The sequence below is a fragment of the Xiphias gladius genome, chromosome 20 (assembly GCF_016859285.1).
Source record: "Xiphias gladius isolate SHS-SW01 ecotype Sanya breed wild chromosome 20, ASM1685928v1, whole genome shotgun sequence".
Taxonomy (NCBI): Eukaryota; Metazoa; Chordata; class Actinopteri; order Istiophoriformes; family Xiphiidae; genus Xiphias; species Xiphias gladius.
The window spans coordinates 6,088,051-6,110,162 of NC_053419.1; the positions used below are offsets into that span (position 1 = coordinate 6,088,051).

Sequence of the window (22,112 nt, forward strand, 5' to 3'; positions counted from 1 at the left end):
TTCATTACTGAATACATGACTAAAATCTGCATTACTCTCAAAAACCTGTAAACATAAGTTCTGTGAGTAAATGAGTATTTTGGCAGAAACAAATTGTGGGCACCAAGAGCTCTGGTCTATCAGATATCAACCTGTATTTTGAAAACTCAGATTTGACCATTAAATCTTTGTTGAAATACCATGATTGCTCTTTCTGTCCTTAACATCACCATCACTGATTTAAACTCAGCTTTTGCCGAGCAGGTTCATCGGAGAAAAACATAACTGCCTCATAATGAAAGCCTCAACGTGCCCTGAGACTGGAGTTTGTTTCTGCCAACAAATGGTTATACTGTGCAAACACCTGCTGTTCACCACATCTGAAAGTTACGAGATATTTTCTGTTACACCTTAAAAAAACCTACTTCAATACAAATACTTTTTAAAAATAGGGATTCCTCCACAGTGTGCTTTAGTTTACTGCAACAGTGCTTCTGAGTACAGTCACACTTCCAACAAAAAAAAGCTGATTTTTTTTTTTTTTTTTTACATTGCATTCAACCAAAAAATGGTTTGACTTCTTAAGAATAAAATTTACAGTCAGACCTCCCCTTTCGTGCCAATGCCCCCAGGGGAGTGCGCTATTCTTAAACCTACAGGGCAGTCAGAGAATATTTGGTCACGTTTTTCACTGCGTTGGCTCTGTACTCCAGCACTTTGGATTTGAAACGAAAACAAACTTTAACCGCTTTTAATACGAGGATCTTTACAGTCTTTCAGATGAACAGCAGCGGCAATTATATTCATGCAACTGCCGTCAAATCCTTTGCAGTCAGTGAACATACTGTGCAGCCTCTATGTTTAGGTCCTACAATGTCAACCCATTATAACGTGAACACCCTTAAATTAAAGCACAAATTCAGCTCTCATAGTTTCATTTCAGATCCAATGTGTTGGAGTACACAGCCAAAACAAACAAAACTACCTAAGTGTGATACCCTTTTCTGACAACACTGTATGCCGTTGCAATATTTAGATGGCACTTTCACTTCCTCCTTTCATCTTCCCATCACAAGCTCGGATCAAGACGAAGACCAGGACTGCAGTGAGGAGAAGGACAAAGAGAAAGATGAGCATTCCCCACGCGCCCGGGGTCAGGGCCTTCCTCAGCTCCACTCTCTCTGCGGGCAGCAAATTGCTCAAACTCAGCATGTAGCCCAGAGCCCAACCCACCGAGGCATCTCCTGCCTGCAGGATCAGCAACCAAACATCACTGCAAGTTAGTGAAAAATGAGTCTTTATTTTTTGAACAAGTGCAAATGAGGAAATTCTCACCCTGCCCTGGAAGGAAATGCGTTGGAACGATGTCTCATTGAAGCCGTATCCTTTCAACATGAGAACCTGGACATACACAGAGGAAGCACAGTAGTCCTGCAAACGGGCCTTCTGCTCTGGAGCAAGACGCTCCATCTGGAACAAAACCCAGAAATGTTTTAAAATGTTTGAATAACTGCACATTTTTCAGTGTTTAGTCATAGTCAATGTATTTAGACAACATTAATAAAGTGATTAATTAAATATACATTTGAACAATGGTATTCATATAAACTGCACTGTAAAATATATATATAAAACCATCATTAGTTTTTCATGTGACATGTTTTGACATCAATCAGAGGTGTCTTTATATTAAAGTGGTCTTAAGACAGAAACTTAAAAATGTGGAATTTAAATTAAGACAAATACATTTTCCAGAGGGAATATCGTAAAAAGACACATTGGCAAAATAAATAAAAAACAAAATGATAATAAATAAAACTCCATAAGTGCATGGATGCACCAGCTCAGACCAATTACAAGTGAGATATTATGAATAGAAAAATTGAACATAAATGGAAGACAACATTACTTGATTGAAACTCATTCTGCACACGGTTTTGGTGGCCTCCTCCAGTTGTGAAGGAGAGCTCACAGTGATGCCGGTGATTCGCTGCAGGAAGGAGTGAATGTAGAAGTATGCCGAGAATGCCTGAGAAAACAGAAAGAGGACATCAAATACAAAACTCAGACTTCAGGGTTTATTAATAGCAAAACATCAACATACATTTTAGTAGTGTTAGTTACGATAATTCGTTCTTATACCATCACATGGTTGGGCTAGGCAAATAAATGAATATACCAGCTCACTATATGTTCATCCATTTATTCATTTACTTAAGTGCTGCACTTTAGGACTCTCTATTCAGAGATGCCTGTGCTTTACCTCACTACATTTCAGGAAAAAAAAAAAAAAAATTTGTACTCTACTGTATTCATGTGGAAGACGTAAGAGAGGAAAATAATTTACCGCACATAACACATAACCCCCTAAAAAATGGCAATTTGTCGCTTTTACACTTGGTTTTTGGACAGATTAAATAAACAAGATATACCGTAACATGTTAGTGAGCTTTCCAGGTACTGGTAGGTGGATTTTTTTACCGCTGGACAGAGCAACCCTGTTTCCAGTCTTTACGCTAAGGTAAGCTTACTGGCTGCTGGCTGTAGCCTTATATTAAACTGATAGATAGAGGGCTGAGGGTGGTAAAAAATCTGACCCCTCATCTCACACAGCCAATAAGTGTGATTTCCATGTTGAACTATTCTGTCCATTCTGCTCAAAGTTTTCCATTCAAAGTTTGCAATTTTAGATCACTGCTGATCTAAATGTAACCATCTTTTCTATTTTTGTTAGTGTGTTTCGCATTAGGAAAGACAAAGAAAGATACACTCCCTGAGGGTTTTATTAGGAACACCTGTACACCTGCTTACTCATGCAATTATCCTATGAGCCAATCATGTGGCAGCAGTGCAATGCAGCAGGAGCTGCACTTAATGTTCACATCAAACATCAAAAATGGGGAAAAAATGTGATCTCAGTGACTTTGACTGTAGCTGATTGTTGGTGCAAGATGAACTGGTTTGAGTGTTTCTGAAACTGTTGATCTCCTGGGATTTTCCCACCAAACAGTCACTAGAGTTTACTCAGAATGGTGAGAAAAACAAAAAAAAACGTCCAGTGAGCAGCAGCTCTGCGGACGGAAACACCTTGTTGATGAGAGAGGTCAGAGGAGAAGGGCCAGACTGGTTGGAGCTGACAGAAAGGCTACGGTAACTAAGACAGCAACTCTTTACACCTTTGATGAGCAGAAAAGCATCTCAGGAGGGACAACATGTCGAACCCTGAGGCGGATGGGCTACAACAGTAGAAGTCAAGTCAGGTTCCACTCCTGTCAGCCAAGAACAGAGATCTGAGGCTGCAGTGGGCACAGGCTCAGCTAAACTAGACAGGTGAAGACTGAAAATCAGCCTGGTCTGATGAATCTGGATTTCTGCTGAGGCACGCAGATGGTAGGGTCAGAATCTGGCATCAACAGCATGAATTCATGGACCCAATCTGCCTCGTGTCAACAGTCACGGCTGATGGTGGTGGTGATGTAATGGTGTGGGGATTGTTTTCTTGGCACACTTTGGGTCCCTTAATACCAATGAATCATGGTTTGAATGCCACAGCCTGTCTGAGTATTGTTGCTGACCATGTGCAAGCCTTTATGGCCCCAATTTACCATCTTCTAATGCTACTTCCAGCATGATAATGCATCATGTCACAAAGCAAAAGTCTCTCAAACTGATTTCATGAACATGACAATGAGTTCATTGAATTTCAGTGGCCTCCCCAGTCACCAGATCTGAATCCAGGAGAACACCTTGGGGATGTGGTAGAACAGGAGATTGGCAGCATGAATGTGCAGCTGACAAATCTGCAGAAATTATGTGTTGAAATCATGTCCACATGGACCAGAGTCTCAAATGTTTCCAACATCTTGTGGAATCCAGGCCATGAAGAACTGAGGCTGTTCTGAGAACAAAAGGAGGCCCTGCCCAGTATCAGTGTGGTGTTCCTAATAAAGTGCTTGGTGAGCGTACATTATCTTTGACATATACAACACAATATGGCTGTCTGTGGTGTCAACAGACTCCAGAATGGTAAAAAAGCATCACTTACACAGTGCCTGCACCCCTCGTGTACAGGCTGACATTTAGTGTATAATGCTGATAGTGTGTATAATCACTACGTGTCATTCCGTTTCCTCCAGCCCTTCTTACCATGAAGCTACCGGTGACATTTGGCTGAAAGACTTTGTCGAAGGAGCACTGGGAGTAGGGACAGCTGTCGAAGGAGAAGATCTCGGACACGTTTCCCAAACAGTGTTCGTAATGTCCGCTGCCCTGTATTATCAAAGACGACCGGGGGTTTTCGCTGGGTTTGTACTTTGTGGTACACGGGGAGTTGAATATACTGCTTAACCTTAAAGTTCTGTTGTGTCCTGCAGGATAGCAGGGGTGCTCGACTGACCCCGAATAACCCTGAGACTGAGAGAGAGACAAACACAGAGACGTAGTGAGTGGACACATTCCCTTAACAAACCCACTAAAAATACTTTTAGAATTATTCATTATATTTTATAAAATGCACATTTCAAGTATCATTATATACTTTGTGCTGAAATGGCTGATTTTAATAGTAGATTTGAGTTCATCATAGATACAGTATATCAGTATGGTAGTTATGCTGGTCTATAAGTGACATGAAACTGCAGTAAAAAAATAGCAAAAATATTGTGTTGTATTACATACTTTTGTCCACTAGAGAGCACTGTCAAATTTAATTTTCAGCTGTAAAATGCCCTGCTCAGTAAATATGTTGGTCACAACGCTGTAATAACCAAATTTAAGGGATCTTTATCACATATGTTTGTTTATGCTATGTGTGTATGTAACATGTGTACTACCTATTGTAAGATATAGTGCTATCATTTTTTCAAACTGTCAAATGCACAATATCCTCAAGCTCCACAACAAACCCCAAGAGTTGTCACTGTCTACTGTATGTGGCACGTAACTTGTTTTAACGTTTTCTCCACATGAGGTCATATCTCTTTACTAAACTTTAGCACAATATCTTCAAAACAATCACTTTGTCCCTTTGGTATAAAAAACCTACGGGTCACATCTTGTCCAGTCTCATAAATATATATATATATATATATATATATATATATATATATATATATATATATATATATATATACATACAAATACAATAAATATAAGATATAAATACAATAAAAATATCAATAACCACAACATCTACTAATTGCATATGAAACAAATCAAATAATAAAATGGATTTGCTTCTACTGAGCATGAAGACAGCATGTCACATTCACCTTCAGTATGTGAGCCAGCAGTCTCTTGAGGACCTGCTCCTGCCCATAGCACAGGAAGCTGTGTGTGTACAGAGAGTACTCGTGGCCATAAAGATGCAGCTTCATCATGTCCTGTTCATCCTCCACTTCCTCCTGAGTCGCAAATGTTATCTGGGTGGAGGCCCCGCCGAAATCCAGTGCTCCCACTGTGGGTCTGCCGGGACTGAACCAGCGCCCTACAAAACCATACTGGAAAGGAGGGGAACAAAAAACCATTTAAAATGAATCACATAATGGAAAATGATTCTAATGCAAGCTGATTTTTAGCACCATCCTGCCTGAAAAAAGTACAACTGCCCCCACTAGCCATGTGTTGCAGTGCCCTGAAAATTTCTACATGAAATCATTTGACTCCCTGTGGTAGATTTAGATAAAAAACACTGGCAGATACTTTCAAAAATTCCAACTGATTAAAGCCTGCTGACTACATATACTTAGTCTTAGTCTCAGTCCTGAGATAAAAAGTCTATGTTAGTTTTAGTCATATTTAGTCAACCTCACCCTTTTTAATTTTAATCCGGTTTTAGTCCATGAAAACTCTGGACATTTTAGTCTGGTCTTAGTCAAAGAAAAACATAAACATTTTAGTGTAGTTTTAGTCATGACCAAGAATGAGCATTTTAGTCAAACCCCAGCAAACTGCTTTCAAATAAGATTTCATCCACCTGAATTTAAAAATTAGGTCTGGAAAGATGCAACAACAATATGATTCAATCAGAGTGTAACCAAAAAAAAGAAAAACCCTCACAATCAAAAAGAACCTTGTACAACAGCCCTGCAAGAAGGCCTACACTTATAAGGTTCATTTTTGTCAGGACTGTGCCAGAAAGGTGTTGATTTTATCCTGTATTTTTCCATGCCTCAGTGCTAGTGATGTACTAGTTTGTGTTATACAGTAAGTGTGTATAATAGGATGTACACTACCAATAAAAAAGAAAATATTTGGAACCCAACCAACTCTATTCAAGCACAAAACAATCTTCTACATTATATGCTGAGCTTTTTAAAGCCAGCAGAGGTCCCAGACTACATTTAGCTTTCACGGAGCCATTCAAAATGGACAAGACCTCAAATGTATATCGCTATTGAGTTATGTGTGCTTTAACGTGGATGGCAAGTTTAATACACCAAAACACGCAAACTTGTCTTAAGCAAAAGGTTGGCCAACGTAGCTGACTGGGCTACTGTCTTTCAGTGAGTCTAAATCCCCGTCTGCAAGCAATGTAGGAATGTCCTGTTGTTGTGAGATGCAAATAGATAATGTTAGATTTGAAGTGGGTCCAACTACCAGCCTGTTTTCTTGCTTTCATGTTCTTTTCCCTTCAGTGTATTTTATCCCATCTCCTGCGGCCGTAGCGTTTGGGTGAATAGCTAGGTCCGGTCTAGCACTGTTGGCAGTGGTGCACTGCTGGCTTGCAAAATCACCAGAGAGATGATTTGAGCGCGCAGGAAGAGAAATGTGCAGCTCAGCCATTCAAAGAAGGAAATTTAGATTATGTCACTGTTTGAGAAAAAAATGCTCCGTAATTTTGTCTCCTCCTGCTTCGTCCGTGAAAATATAAGAGATTTTTGTAAAGTTTTTATTATTTCACCGTCAGTGCCATCTCGTAATCGTCTCATCTTAGTCATAGAAAAAAAAGGTCGCTGACAAACACATTAAGTGAAATTTTTCCTTAACGAAATGAACACTACCAAAAACACACTTCATACACTCTTTGGTACCTTTATGAAGTTCTCTAAGAGATAGTTGACGGTGACCCAGCCGTATGCCCCCTCTTCTTTACCACTCAGTATGGCCGCTCCTCGGTAGTTGAAAGGATAGGACTGGATTTTATGGCCCACTTCCTGTAGAATCTGAGCTGACTGCTCCGCGCTGGAGACTCTGGTTGGGAGAAAAAAAGTTAGTCTAAATACAGTGTACACAAGTTACGGCTGCAGTAGGTAGCTTTTATGGACATTCATTAAGAAGTTGCAACCTGGCTTATTTGTGTTTTACTGCCACCAAGCCTCGGGTTTCACCCCAGTTCTCTACAACTGTAAGAGTTCAACTAACCCAGATCTTCTGTTGAAAGTTTCATGAAGACGCCACAGTTACAAGTCTGTCAGCAGGACCAGATGCACCAGCAAGATAACAACAAGAATCCACAAAAGCCTCTACATGGATTCATTCCAGACAGACAACTGAAAACAGAATCTCTCAGTTGAAATGAGTTTTTTTCCATGCTACAATTTATGTTTACCATATCTAAAAATTGGATGGGGTCATGAACACATCTACCAGATCAATAAACAAAGATTTCTCTGAGCAGCAGTGTAAGAAAAGGCCTGAGCTGCAACCAGCATTGAGGGAAGTGACAGGGTCACCTTTTTTAGCAGATACAGTAGCGCTTATGGTATGAGGTGAAAAAGTGTTGTAGCACATGAAAAACTGCGTACGATTTATATTATATTATTACAGTTCATTATTTTTCAACTGTGAAAAATACAGACCGACAAAACGTACAAGTTTAAACTAAAACATTTGTTCACTCAAGTACATTGTAAGGAGTTACATTAGTGTCAAAATTCAAAATGAGTGCTTGATGCATGATGCTTTGAAAGCACAGAGAGATAAAAATTGACAGGCTGTGTATTGCTTCTGACTCAAATTGTAGCTTTTGGAAATGTGTTGCACCAAGCAAATAACTGACACACAGTATTCACCTTTGACTGAGTGGTTGGGCAGCTCTTTTCTGATGCACATTCGCATAAAGGTAAGCCTGACATAGTCATATTTGAATACATCGAAACTATTCTCAACTTACTGCTATTGGATGAGGCTTGGTTTTGCTTTGCAGCTTTGCATCTCCGACACGAGTGCTTGTGTTTGTACCTGCGTGTCTGAACACACCGTCAACACCCCTGCTCCGTGCTGTTTAAGCTTTGTGAACCGTCACGCTGTCTTACCTGATCATCAGTCAGTCTGGGGGAAGATGTGGGTAGTTTGATGAAACATGTCCTAAGAGACACTCTAAGAGAGCGAACCTCACCCATGAATAGTAAGTTTGCTTTTGTTTGTAGGACACCTATTTGTGGTACCATGAAGCTACCGGTGACACACCTATTACCTATTTCTACTTATTATAAAATTAGTAAATATACTGTAGCATTGCTGAAGCAATTTTCTGGGCAGGAAAATCAGAGGGGCACCAATTTACAATAGTTCATTGAATAGTTCATTCATAAAGGTTTCTGAAAACCATTGATATGATCAAAGACGAAATAACTATAGGTGTGGGGTTATTGTGCTATATGCTAAACTAATCAAACAAAGCACATAAAAATAACAATTGAGTGTAATATGAATGGAAAGGAATGAGGCCGTAAAAGGATTATTGGTAACCTGTACCTAAATAATATAAAACAATATGCACAATGCCAAAGATATACAAAATGTTACTATATTAGGTATGCATCAAAATAAAGCTTGTTGTGGCATTGATACTAAGACATAATTGATAACATTACACCTGCATTCCCAAAATATGATGCAAACAATAAAGGCTAACTTCTTAGACTGACCGGTTTATTTTTCCTCACTCACTACAATATCGGTAAAGAAAGAATAGTTAAGACAAGAAGTGCTATCTTTTAGTGATATTCATCTTTATATTTATCCCTCTGAAAATGCTAACAGGCAACCATGCACCACAATGCAATTAATATAAATTCATCATCGGCCTCTGACATGATTTTTATTCCCATGGAAAAACTACAGACTCTGCAGCCATTGTAAAAAAAAAAGAAAAGAAAAAAAAAGTCTCACCATCAGTACTGTCTTAAATTCCTTAATGGAAAATTAAAAAAAAAACTTAAATATGTTATTTTATTTATTGGAGGATATTATATCATAAATCCCTGTGTGATATATTTATTTTGATTTATGCTTTAATGCCGTAAAGTAACAGCTTAGGGAAGTCCTAGTTTCACAGAACTCTTATAAAGGTGAATTATGTAAAAGAAAAGAAAAGTTCCATAGAGACCAAAAAAAACACAGAGGGTGACTTTGTCTGGTCACACAGAAAGAAAGGCACACTGACTCACTGCAGAAGCCTCATGCCAGCTGTGGCTCCCAGGTACACAGGTGTGAGCCGGTGTCTTCCTACGGGGACGTCCTTCACTGCCTGGTCCAGACATGCTTCTAAGCTCTGCGCTGCTGCACCCCGTCGGCCCACATAGCTGGAGATCCCTCCGCCTGAGTGAGTGATAAACAGAATAAAACCAAAAACAAAAAAAGAAACGGATTATATATTCAACTTGTGGAATCTTGTTCTTGTATGTGCATGAAACAATGCTAACTGCTTTGACCCTGATGCATCATGGTACAAATCAATCATACCAATTACACTGTGACAGGAAATGTCACAGCCACCAGCATGACAATCTACTCACGACGTGGCTGAACAGTATGTGGTGGTAACGGTGCGTTTCTTGACTCTAACTGAAAAATCAACCTGAAGAACAACATATTAGTTTTTCCCTTCTGTTACCAGACGTCCCTGATTATAGGATTCATAACAAAAGGTGAGGAAAAGAAATGTTAAAAATACTGAAGGAATCTTGTAGCACTTCAACGGTCCGATTTAATAATAGGAATCTGTAGTTTTGCATATCATTCTCAGACATCCAACTAGTGATCAAAGGTCACTTCTGACCAGGGCTTTTTGCATTTATGAAACACGACAGTGTAACCACAATGTTGATGTTTATCTAAGTCAAGAGGCAACGAGACCCTTTGGCAGAAAAGGAGTCGCAAACCACAGAAGTCAACTCTGACTCATTCCTGATTCATGTGTGCCCCAGAGAAAGATTTGGTTTTCTTGCTGTGAGTGTGATGTGGTAATATAATCTGTCCGCAGGAAACAGTTGATGCTACCCACTCGGGAATCTAACAAGAAAAACTAAAAGAAAAAACTAAAGTACAATGTCATTGTCAGCAGATTAAAGGCATACTCCACAGAAAACCTGTGTTTTGCCGATCAAAATTCTGAAGGCGGGAAAGGATTCTGAAAACACAGAGGGTGGCAGCCCCAGTCAGCTTGGATTTGCAGCAGTTATGCAGCTAATGTGGGATGGAAGGTGATTATGGGAAAGATTACCATGTTTTCAACTTGCACGTATTCGTTTGACAACTAAAAACAATGTACAATTGCAGAGTTGGTCACGTAACGGTTAAAAATTCTGTGGTTAATATAGCACTATATCAATTTAATTACCTTGATTAGACTATGGACTTAGTCGTAATTACAACTTGGATGTTGGATCTTTTGGGGGGGGTGACTAGAAGGAAAGGTGTATTCATCAGATTCAGTTGTTTGAAATATGTCAATGGGTGTTTTTTTTAAATTTGAATTTTGGTTATTGTTGGAAGGTGTCATAACTATCGTGAATTGACAACAGCTGTTGTTCTCCGAGAAGAAGCAAGTTACAAATTTTTCAGATCCATCTCTTAAGTGGGAGTACTGGTACCAGAGTGTTTGATATGCAAAACATAGGTTTTGATGGAAAAACTGCTTATACCTACCCTTAACATGACATTCACTGTGCTGGGTGACCACCCCTGTGCCATTTTGCTTGTCTGCTGGCCACTTGTATATAAACAAAGCTGTGTGCGAAGATCCAGCATCCAGGACAATCCCGTACTACAGAGAATGAGAGGCAAAAAAACCCAACAAAAAACGATAAAGAGTAGTAAAAAGTTAGAAGGGGGTTGAGAACAGAGACAGCTTACCATTTCCAAAAAAGTGTGCTGACTGGCTTGGAAAGGGGGTTCCAGGTAACGGAATAGAAGAACATGAAAGACATTTAAGACTGCTTCTGAATTTTGGCATCTTGAAGGCATTTGGCTGCAGACTAGGTTAACTAATAATGTCAGTCGTCAAAGACCGCCTTCAGGGAATTATTTGACCGAGTACTGTACATATTTGTGTTCGAGAGACACGGGTTGCATTGAATTTTGGCTCTGTCTGTATACTAGGGATGTGTGCGATTAGTTGACTAAACGATTATACGGCACCAGAAATACTTGTCGGTAAAACTAATTCTTAATACAACGCCGGTTAACTGTTGTGTCTAAGATGTTACTCAGCCACCTGCTACCAACCGGGGCTGCAGCCCTTCTCTCCCCGTGCTGATGACCGGATGTTGTAAAGAAGCAAGGTGGAAAGTGGGACAGAAGACATCTCGTAAAACCAGCGCGGTTTGGAGTTTTTTGATCTAGAAACTGAAAATAAGGTTGTATGAAGGCTGTGTCAGAACAAACCCGCATATAACCACTCGACCAGATCAATGCGTAAATGCATGTAACATTTTTTTGGACAATGTCTAACCTCATCGATTAAATTGTGCTCAATTTTGACTATTTTCTGAGTGTTTTCTTACTGTTGGAGTGGCCGGCTAGTCTAAACTGAAATTAAATTAAATTTCATCGACAGGGAAATTAGTCGTTATGCCCACTGTATACACTGAGGACTATGAGTCCTTGCTCCATTTCTTTTTTTCAATTTTGCATCCTGAGAAAAAATTAGACATTTTTTTAATTGTGTGACGTTGGCCAAAATAAAACATACTAATTTTGCAGGGCACACTAACAAATTGCACATATTGTAACAACAGTGGGAGGATTTGAGAGGTGTGTTCATGTTTTGAAGGTAAAGATCGAAACCTTTTGGATCTGGGACTTGTTAACTCTCCCGGCCTTCTGACATTAAACTCCCCCCTGCTACTGATCTGTCCCAAACATCCTTTTTACTCAGCAGAATGCAGACTAGAGTAGAGGCTGCAGGTACTGCTCAAGCAAAAGTATGCAATAAGAACATGGTAAATAACTGACAATTCCTCCTCCACCCACAGTTTGTTCTTTTAAGCCTCTGAGTCAGAAAACACAATTCATACATTCGACTTTTGCATCTTAAACTTGCTTTTAGAAGCAAATTGTTTTTGGTTGATGTCTATACACAAAACTTTCACATAGATGTATGTTATGTATGATGAACTAGTTCTTCCCAAACTCACTGTTTGCTGGTCACCTTCTAATTTGTTTCTACATGCTTACTTGGCCAAATAATATTTCTTTTCACTTTATGCTAATGACACCCAACTTTATATATCTGTACAATCCGGAACCACCAGCAATCTGACGTCCCTAAAGAACTGTTGAACAAATATCATATGTTCGATGGCTAATAATTCCCACCGACTCAATGACTAAAAATCTGAACTACTCCTGTTTGAGTGATTAAACTCTTAAAGTTTTCAAACATTCAGCTGAATGAGCTCTGCAGTCCCAACAGGGTTGCAGCAGAAAGGTGGCGCACCCCTCACTGACGGTAGAAGTGAACGCAGAAGTCACAGTTGAAGGATCCATTGTTAGTATTTTAGCATTCAGCCAGGCCCAGCATGCACCTGCTAGTCACTCAACGTGGCAGGTGGGTTTGATTCGGGACACTTGCTGTGGTCGCCGGGTGGTGCACTTAATCAGTGATTCATTAAGGTAGATGCAACCTTTTTTTTTAACCTAAGCTGAGGTAATGCTAATCTAAACCATGGTCACATAATGACAGCATCCTTTATTTTATTGCATAGTTAGACGTGGGATAGGGGGTGCGAACACACCCATTGCACCCCCTATCCCGAGGTCTGTGGTTGTAAACGTTTAGAACATATATGTAGACCGTGAGCTGAGAGCAGCTCCTCCCTGAACACTGAGCTCTGCCCTCCAGCGGCCGCAGACGCCGATGCTGCAGATTCACCAGCTGCTTCCTCCCTGCTGCAGCTGCTGATCCGGTTCTTTTCATTTGTTGCGTTTTCACACGGTTAATCATAACTTCATCATGTGACTTTTGTTTTTACTCCGTAAGGATTTCAACTTTAACTGTAGCAAAGTAAAATACTTGAGTTAAAAAGTACACACACACACAAAAAAAACAACAACTTTACTACAGTAACAAGAGTAAAATCTAAACTAGATACTTCCACCAATGGCATCTAATCATTTAGAGTTCTGCACCTCATAATTACTAAAGAAGGATCTTATAACTGAGAGATACAAATCTTGTTTCAGATATGGATCTCATTTTTATTAGGTCGTTTTCTTGTAATTATGAAATACAGGTCTCTCAATTATTAACAACTGGTTTTCCTTTAGTGAGTGCATTGTGCATCCATGTCTCTCCACTCATCCCACGCTGCTAGTGAGGCTGTAGATTTTTAGCATTTCTAGCAACTTAAAATATATTGTGTGGTGATAACGCTCCTTAAGGATCGTTGAGCTCAATTATCATAACTGAAAAGTTGTCAGTTTTTCAGCTGACAGTTTTATATCCTGGATATGGTTCGTCACCATTTAACTGAAGCATTAGAGGAATTTTTTCTATTAAATAACTGAGACAGTACTGACTATCCCAATTCCTTAGCAAATATTTCCTCTGTTGCCATGGTCTACTCTCAGTGATATAAGACTTGTTGTCACGACTGTGCTTCCACTGCACAAAAATGTGGAATAACAAATCCCAGCAACTTTAATGCCTGTTCAAATGAAGGAAACCGGATTTCTGAATATGCAGAAATCCAGCTAGCAAGAACGCTTTTGACTGAGGGACCACACACACACACACAGACACACACACACACACACACAGGGATGCATATGCACAGATAGATACACAATTACATGTGGACATCCAAACACATCCCCTCAAATTTGTAGAACAGATGAACAGTAACATCATGTGGAAGGATTCCTCAATATTGCTCATAATATTTTCTCATTGCTGCGCAGTCAGTTGCAAGGACTCACACAACACTTGCCAAAAACACAGAGGAGCTCTAATGATCCACTTTGTCCTTCTATTTGATACACGATGGGAACGGTTGAACTTGTTTCCCTGCAAAATGTAAGAGAAACCCTTTTCTCTCCTTTTTTGTGACTCAACCACCTATTTACTGAGTGGAAGGGCAGCTACATTACGCTAAAAAAGGAACCATGGGATATTGGGCCAGTGAGACAAAAATGAGGGAGCAAAGGGAACAGGAGCTGGAGTTGGCCAGTGTAGAAATCCTGCTCGGAATCCCTAAACAGCACTGCACTGCAGTTTCAAAACCAGGGAAAAGACATTTAAGTTCGTATATCCAGTTGAGAGGTTTGTTGTGTTTTGTTTTGTTTTTTTGCAATGACTGTGGATAAATAATGTTGGATTTATAATGGATATATAGCATTGTACAATTAAACTCATCTGGTGTAGCTGCATTGACAGTTTCCTACAGTGGTGAGCACACAACCTTTCAATGTTTTAATTCTTTAATTGGTTGTCTGTTCACAGGTAAGTCTTGAATATCATTTGTTATTACAATTAGGCAACTACAGCTCGTCAGCATTTCGGCCATGGGGTCGCGAGAGTGGGTACATATCACAAATTTAGTGACGATGACAGTCTAGTGATCACATACAGACAAAATGATGTCCTCAGCTGATTTTGAACTAGAGAGGGGTGAGGGACATGTAGACCGGGAACCAAACATACAGATAATCTACCACAGAAACAGGAGAGGATAAGATTGTGTTTTCATTTTCAAGTTTTCACAGGCAACCCCCTGTGTTTGCTGACGGTTTGAAAATGAAAAGGCAAGGTCCATTTCACATCTTATTTCATTATATATAGGGTCTCTTTGGAGTAGTCCATTGCATTGAAAATGCTCACTGGGTGTAAAAAAAAAAAGTTACTTTAAAAAAATGTCTAGGGGTCTACTGTAGGTTAAAACTAGACCAGTCTATGTTATTGTTATTTCAACAGCATTTGAATAATTGTATTTCAGTATGAAGGGGATCCTTCCTACACTATGATATATAAATAATGGAATACTGTTGAAACAATACTCATGTGTAAGTTGGACAACTATTCAATTTTATATTTTCATCCAAATTTAGCCCAGTTTTAATTAACTAACAATAGGACTTTTTTTCATATACACTCAGTTGTCAGTTTATTAGGTATGCAAAAGATACGGTTACGGGATCTCAAAGATAACGTGATATTAACTGCAAAAATGAAATTAAAAGCCAAAACCTGAAATATATCGACATATCTCGGTCTGAACTTTAAAGTAAAGCCAAAAGATCCATGATGAGAGTGTGAAGGGTACACACAAGACATAATCTAATGAAGTTAAGTTATGCTCAATTGAGAACACAAAATATTAAATCATGCGAACAAATGCGTTTCTTTCTCCATCACACCTCCTGGGCTCTGTAATAATTCACACTCATACAGCAGAACAACTTTCAATTTGACCTTGTATTTTATTTAATAGTGTCAGAACTGCACCGGGTCATTCCATGTCAGATCCGACAGGATCCACGAAAGTGGTTGCAGCACCGTCTCAGATTTTGTTGAGGGTTTGTCTATATAATAAGTAATAAAAATAAAACAAGGCGTGGTAGCATCTTTCGGTCTTTTTCATAGGACCAAAACGGTATGTGGGGTAGCTAAAGGAACATGAAAATAAATGTGGAAATAACTTAATGTATGGTCATTTAGTGTGCAAAATGCCAATGTCCTTCCATGTTCCCTTCATAGATGAATACACATAGTTAAAGGCATGTTTTACGTCTAGGAGAAAAACGTCCATAATGAAGAAGCAAGGTTTTCCCTTATTATCTCCACTTACTATGTGTTTTCCAGCCTAGAAATTACATGTGATGAAAACTATTACCCTTTAACTTGAATATAACTTGAACAACAGGACTGAATTGGGTAGATCCTTGGTGCTTTCTTGATAACATGTAAGGACGTATACTGGTGATTTCACTGTGTGGACATATTTCACTTATTTTCAACATCCAGGACCTCACCGGAGAAACAATCCCATCTCAAATGTCCTCTATTCCAATGAACATAGTGAAAACATGTTAATCCTTTATTTCTAACAATTCCTATGGCACAGGAATTCAATAATCACTGACATACTGAGGCAAAAAAATGGATTCCTGAAATGGACTTTATTCTGCCATAGGTAAAATATCTTTCACATCTGGGTCCAGATAACCATACGTCACACACACACATTTTTATGTTCCCACTAGCTACCCTACATCCCATTGTGGTCCTGTGAAAATGACCAAAATATGCTACTGTGCCTTGTTTGATTCTTAATATCTTCATTTCCACTTGTTGTAGAGACCTCAAATATTGGCACAAAATTAATAAAAGATTAAGAAAAAATGATGATTGATATGATACCGGTGCATAAATGTTGTAGTACCCTCAATATCCTTCTTGTCGACAACATGTTTGTCTTCCATCCTACAAATTTTGGTGAGACCAGAAACAATAGTTGTCAGGATAGTAGTGCTCAAACATGGCTTCCCAGATAAGGCATTGTTGGGAGTGTAAAAATGAAATAATATTAAGGTCTGAAAAAAATGAAAAAACACTGGATTTGAACAGAAATATTTGACAGGCCTTGGGCTTGGGATCAATTCATGATATAGACAAGGTTCGAGCAAAATCTGAGAAGGGGCTTCAACAACCTGATTTAATTTAAGGGTATCTGAGCAGAGACTATGCATCTAACTAAGAATTCTGGAGACAGGATAGGATGCAACTGTCAGCTTAACGGGGGAGAAAAACAAATACGAGTGAACATCATCCAAGTAGTAATGTCAGGGAATCCTCCGGCTGCTGAACACGCTGACAGACACATATCCAAAAATACCCCTGCGGAGCAGGCCTTACCATGAACCCCGGCGCCTGCTGGACGTCCTCAGTGGGGACAGTCAGGAGCAGGATGGCAGCAACTCCGAAGAGCAGCAGCAGCGCGACGGGGACGAGGGCGTGAGCGGAGCGCAGGGCCATGGAGGGAGAGTGAGGGGTGCAGCTCCGGAACCTCGAGCTCTCCGAGCGGGAGACGTGGCTGATGACTTCCTGCTTGCCGGCCGTTATCACAGCGCGCCTGGGGTTCACGCTTCACCTGCTCCCTGGCCCCCTGTTTTACATTTCACTTGAGGCAGCAGAGTCTGACTTGGATTTATGTTCCAAGCGAAGCCCGGCCCTCCTCCGTGTAGCCGGGAGAGAACAGCTCGGAGGCTACCGGTGCAACGGGGGGTCATTCACCTTCCGCGCTAAGTTAGGGTGGAGTTCCAGAGTAAATCATGACTAATCACCAACCTGTTAATTTAAGAGAGAGAGAGAAAAAAAACTGTCATGATTCAATCTTTCATGGGAAAACAAGGGGTGGCCTGAACTGGCAGGAGTCCAGATCGTAACCTGTTGGGCCTGAGAGCTGTGCAGGGCCGCTTGTTTTTGTTTTTCTTCCAGCATTTGCATGTGAATGGCTTCAGCTTCAAAACTGACTTGCATATCGCGTCCTCATTTGAGTATCTGAATAGAGCATGACAATGAAGTTTTCACTAGAGACCTATACTTTTTTGTACATGTACTTTTTTTTAAAGTCTATTTTTGCAGAAATCCTGCCCTGACAGTGTCTAAATTTAGCAGAATATATAATGAGTTATTTTGAAGGAGCTTCTAAATATTGCACTTGAGCTGTTCTTCATGTTGTCGCTCACAATATAGTAGAGATTTTTTTTTTTTTAAAAACAAACAAATTAACTGTCCATATTCCCTCTCAGTTGTAATGTCAAAGTCACTGAAATGCAGATGTACTGTAAATGCCACAAAGAATCAAATTAGCTTAGGTTTTTTTAATGCCAAGACTATCATCTCAAAAATGTGTACAGGTGTGAGGATGCCCCTATTCCAGTGACTGAGCCTCACAGAGGTGACAGATTTGCCTGACTTGTGTCACAATAACACATAGTGAATCAGCCGATATGCAAATGTTTGATGTCTTTTCCATTGTTGGCTTTCAGTAAAAAAGGTCCACTGTGAAAAAGGCCTATGCTCTTGTCTGTAAAGAGGTCCACGAGTGTTTATTCTTTGGTTTATTGAATCTGTTTGTACCTAATACACTAGCTTCGTGTGGCTGCCTCAATCCCATAAATAAAAACAGGACGGTAAACCTGGTGAAGATGGTCAGCGAGGTGGTCTGGGTTGAGCGAGCCCAGCTTCAGGACATTTACAGTAAAAGGATTAAGTAGAGCTCAATTGTTTCTTGACTGTTGTGATCACCCACTTAACTATTTCAATTGCCACTGACTGTTCACTGAGACATCAACTATAGCAAATGTAGGTTTAAAACAGGAGCATTCTAAATATTAAATATTAAACTAGAGAAAACGCTACAATATGTGTCGAAAATAAGAAAAATTACTCTTTGTACATCACACTATAAATCATATGTCTTCTAGCAGAGGGTTCAGGCCAGTTCTTGAAATCTGGTAGTGATCAACAGGATCGGTCAGCATTCAGGGACACATCAATCTCTCTGACAGCGTGTGACAGAGTGTCGGCTTTGATCAGGACAGTAGATCAATGGACCAGAGCAAATGTCTCACCTGACATTATCCTCTGACGCACCTCAGCTCCTGCGAGGCATGTCATTAATTAACGATGACAGCCATGATAAGACCAATGATGACGCTCATAATTGAATTCAAGATTGCGCTGACTGTGACTGTGTTGGTGCTATGTTTCACTGACGCACCCAGGATAGTCAGACTCTGAACCTTTACATGTGAGGGCAGCTTAAAAAATAGAGGTTTTGAATTAGCCTAAAGATATAATATCTGTCTATTTTAGATCAGCAACCCCCAGCACCCCTTCTTTGGTCGGTAGATGCAACATGACGTTTTCAGGGGTTTAGACAATAAACCCTTGATGCTATTTAAGAACATTAGTTCTGTGGAAGGGACATGCTTTATCTCTGTAGCAATTAACAAGAGTAAGAGTTAGCCACGTTAGTGGTTCTGTGAACCTGTAATTAGGTGTAGTGGTTCTTTAAGCTAAATGCTAATGTCGGGATGCTAGCACACTCATAGTGACAATGCTGTCATTGTAATGGTTAGCAGGTAATGTTTACCACGTTCAACATCTTGGTGTAGCGCGTCAGCATGCTAACATTTGATAATTAACAGTAAACAGGGAGTACAGCTGAGGCCTGTGGGAATGTCATGAAATCAAATGAAAGTCAGTGGTGAAATGGATGAATCCTCTGGTGACCACGAATGTCTGCAGACGATTACATGGCAATCGATCCAATAGTTTTGAGATATTTTAGTCCAGTCCAAAATGGTGGACCAAATGAGACAGGTTACAGTTTGTCAGCTGTAACGCTGAGGCTTAAGTCATTACAAAGGACATGATATTAATTTCAAATCTAATAAAACCTGGTGCCTCAACTGTATGTTCATCTTTTTCATTTTATGCTGCATTAGGTTTGTTTTTTAAAGCATTGGTTACCACCAGGAAAAAGACACTAGCTCACAGAAACACAGCCCTGACATACTGTTAGCTAAAAAGTTGATATTATGGATAGAGTTGATATTATTCAACGGACACAGAACAACATTATCATCACACTGGAGTCCTGTTTGTGTCCTCCTGAAGAGTTTAGGTCAAATACTCAGTCTTGCTGTAGCAGCCAGGCTCATTTTAACTGGAAGAGCCCGCATAGTACAGTGTGGGTGGGGGGTGGCGGTGAGTGGCTTAAAATGATAAGAGGGACCGCTTCTTCTGAAAATTTAATTGCCAGGGTAAATAATGTCCAAAGATGGCTGATGGGCCAGAGCAGGCAAATTGTTTTAAATCATCACCATGCACTGCTGATCCACTGGACCACTGCACGTAATGAGCTTGTTTCCAATATCAGACCACCACTGGAGCTGGTAGGTCAAGTGTGCGCCCAAATAACTCTGGCTCTCCTTTCGTCCTGTACTGCACTAAGCAGAGAATAAAATTATGGTGAAAGAAATCTGTTTCAAGTTTTGTTGTGCTGCAACAATGCTTTTTAAATTTCGTTTACTCTAAGGCCTTTTAATTGATGCTCGTGCTTGCTCGGATTTGGTCCTTGCCTTTTTTTACTCTCTTGTTTTTGATTCATATGTTGATGCAAAAGTTTCATTGTCTTTTAAAATGTTTCTTTGTTACTTTTATTCTTTTTCTTTGATTTATACTCTTCTGTTCTGTACAGTATGATCTTACATTCTTTCATTTGTAACTGTGAAGCACTTTGAAACTCTTAAAATAGCAGCTGTAGAGGTGCTATATTACAAAAAGTTCATTTATTTTCTCCTACTGCACTGGCCTACTGTGTGATAAAAATAATGTGATTTGAAATGATGAGTCAAGTAATCCATTAGAATATTAATTGTAAGTATAATGATAATCAATTACTATTTAAGTAATTTATCTAGCAAAAAATGCCAAATATTATCTGGCCCCAGCTTCTAAAATATGGATATTTGCTGCTCTCTGTTTAATTTCATCGTAAATCTGGTTTTGGACTGTGGGTCAGACAAAACGAGCAATCGGGTGAAGTTACCGTCTGTAAAATTGTCTTGGCCACTTTGTTACATTTTGTAGACAATACAATTAATTGATTGTTTGGGAAAATAACAGACATATTAATAGACAATTTAAGTAACTGTTAGTTGGAATCCTAAAATAATTCAACCACAGGATAGATTAGACTTGGCAATGTAAGTATATTTTATTTACAATTGTATAAACAAGATGATTCATTGCAAGATCTTCACTGGAAAAGGTAAGAAAAACAGGCGATTCTTCCCTTAGGGGGTTTTGCGTTTGTGTGTGTATGTCTGTGTGTACGTGTGTGAATGTGTGCGTGTGTGTTATTGCATGCCTGTGTATCGCAAATGATAGTGTGTAACTATAATTTAAGACATTCTCAGCTGCAGTTCGCAATACAAGCTCGGTACAATCTCCTCAACCCCATCTACACTGAACCAGACTCTATTTACATTTCATTCAACTTCAAGTGCTCCACGCAGCTCAGCTAACTGTACATGGCAACAACACACATCCAAAAGCAAAAGCACTGATAATAACATATAAGCATGCATAGACTAGAATGAGAAAATGATTTGAAGCAAAATCTCGGTTCAAGTTTAGAAACCAAATTGTGTTTTAGCACTTTGTGTGGTTGTTTAAAAGTGTCATTATTTCTCTTATAAATACTTTGTAAATGCTATTTTTTCTAATAAAGTAAAAAGAGATTTGGGAAATTAAAACATAATACAATATATTGGAGAGGTTCATTTGTTTGACTGATGTTATTGTGGTTCTGTTCTAGTTTGCTGGAAAATCAGTATCTTTTTTTACAGTTTGGGAGACCCCTCAGCATAAAGTGCTATGCAGTGCCAGACACCAGAGAGGATGTGATAGTCTTTTCAACAAACAGCAGTGGTTTCTCAGCTCCAGAAAATGGGAAACGGCCTGTTTTTGCATCTAACCAAGACCTGCACACAAACTTGCAAGCTGAGCGAAGCTTTCAACTCACTCAGGTTCTTTCGTGTAAAAGTTCTCCAGTACTGCACAGGGAAGAGGTTTTGCATGAAAGACCGAGTGCTGGTTGGGTGAAAAACCTGGCCCTTTGATGCAACCCCTTCGAGACTGGAAATGAGAAAGACTGCTGCGGCAGGAGAGAGGAAGAGAGAGGGCGTCCCCAAACATAACATGGCTTACGGTTGAGTGCGTCATACACGGTTGGACATGAAAACGCCAGCCTTACTTAACTGTTTCATCAGTTTGCAAATTAATCTGAAATTTCTTATATTCACCTGCTTATCTCTTGCAATAAATAGCAGTAAAGTTTAACAGATTTTCTTTTAAAAACTGAGTTCTTACTAGAAAATAAGAACACATGCAT

General features: G+C 39.5%; 1 protein-coding gene across 1 annotated transcript; it reads right to left on the bottom strand.

Annotated features, from left to right (window-relative positions):
* Window positions 1-509: 509 nt before the first annotated feature.
* Window positions 510-17,427, bottom strand: LOC120806634 (ectonucleoside triphosphate diphosphohydrolase 2). Its single transcript, XM_040157988.1, has 9 exons — window positions 17,060-17,427; window positions 10,852-10,969; window positions 9,372-9,522; window positions 7,011-7,170; window positions 5,250-5,477; window positions 4,126-4,392; window positions 1,889-2,008; window positions 1,315-1,449; window positions 510-1,227 (listed from the first exon to the last, which is right to left on the bottom strand). Exons 1-9 carry the CDS (start codon window positions 17,177-17,179, stop codon window positions 1,012-1,014), a joined length of 1,515 nt encoding a protein of 504 aa, XP_040013922.1. The 5' UTR covers window positions 17,180-17,427; the 3' UTR covers window positions 510-1,011.
* Between the last annotated feature and the right edge of the window lie 4,685 nt (window positions 17,428-22,112).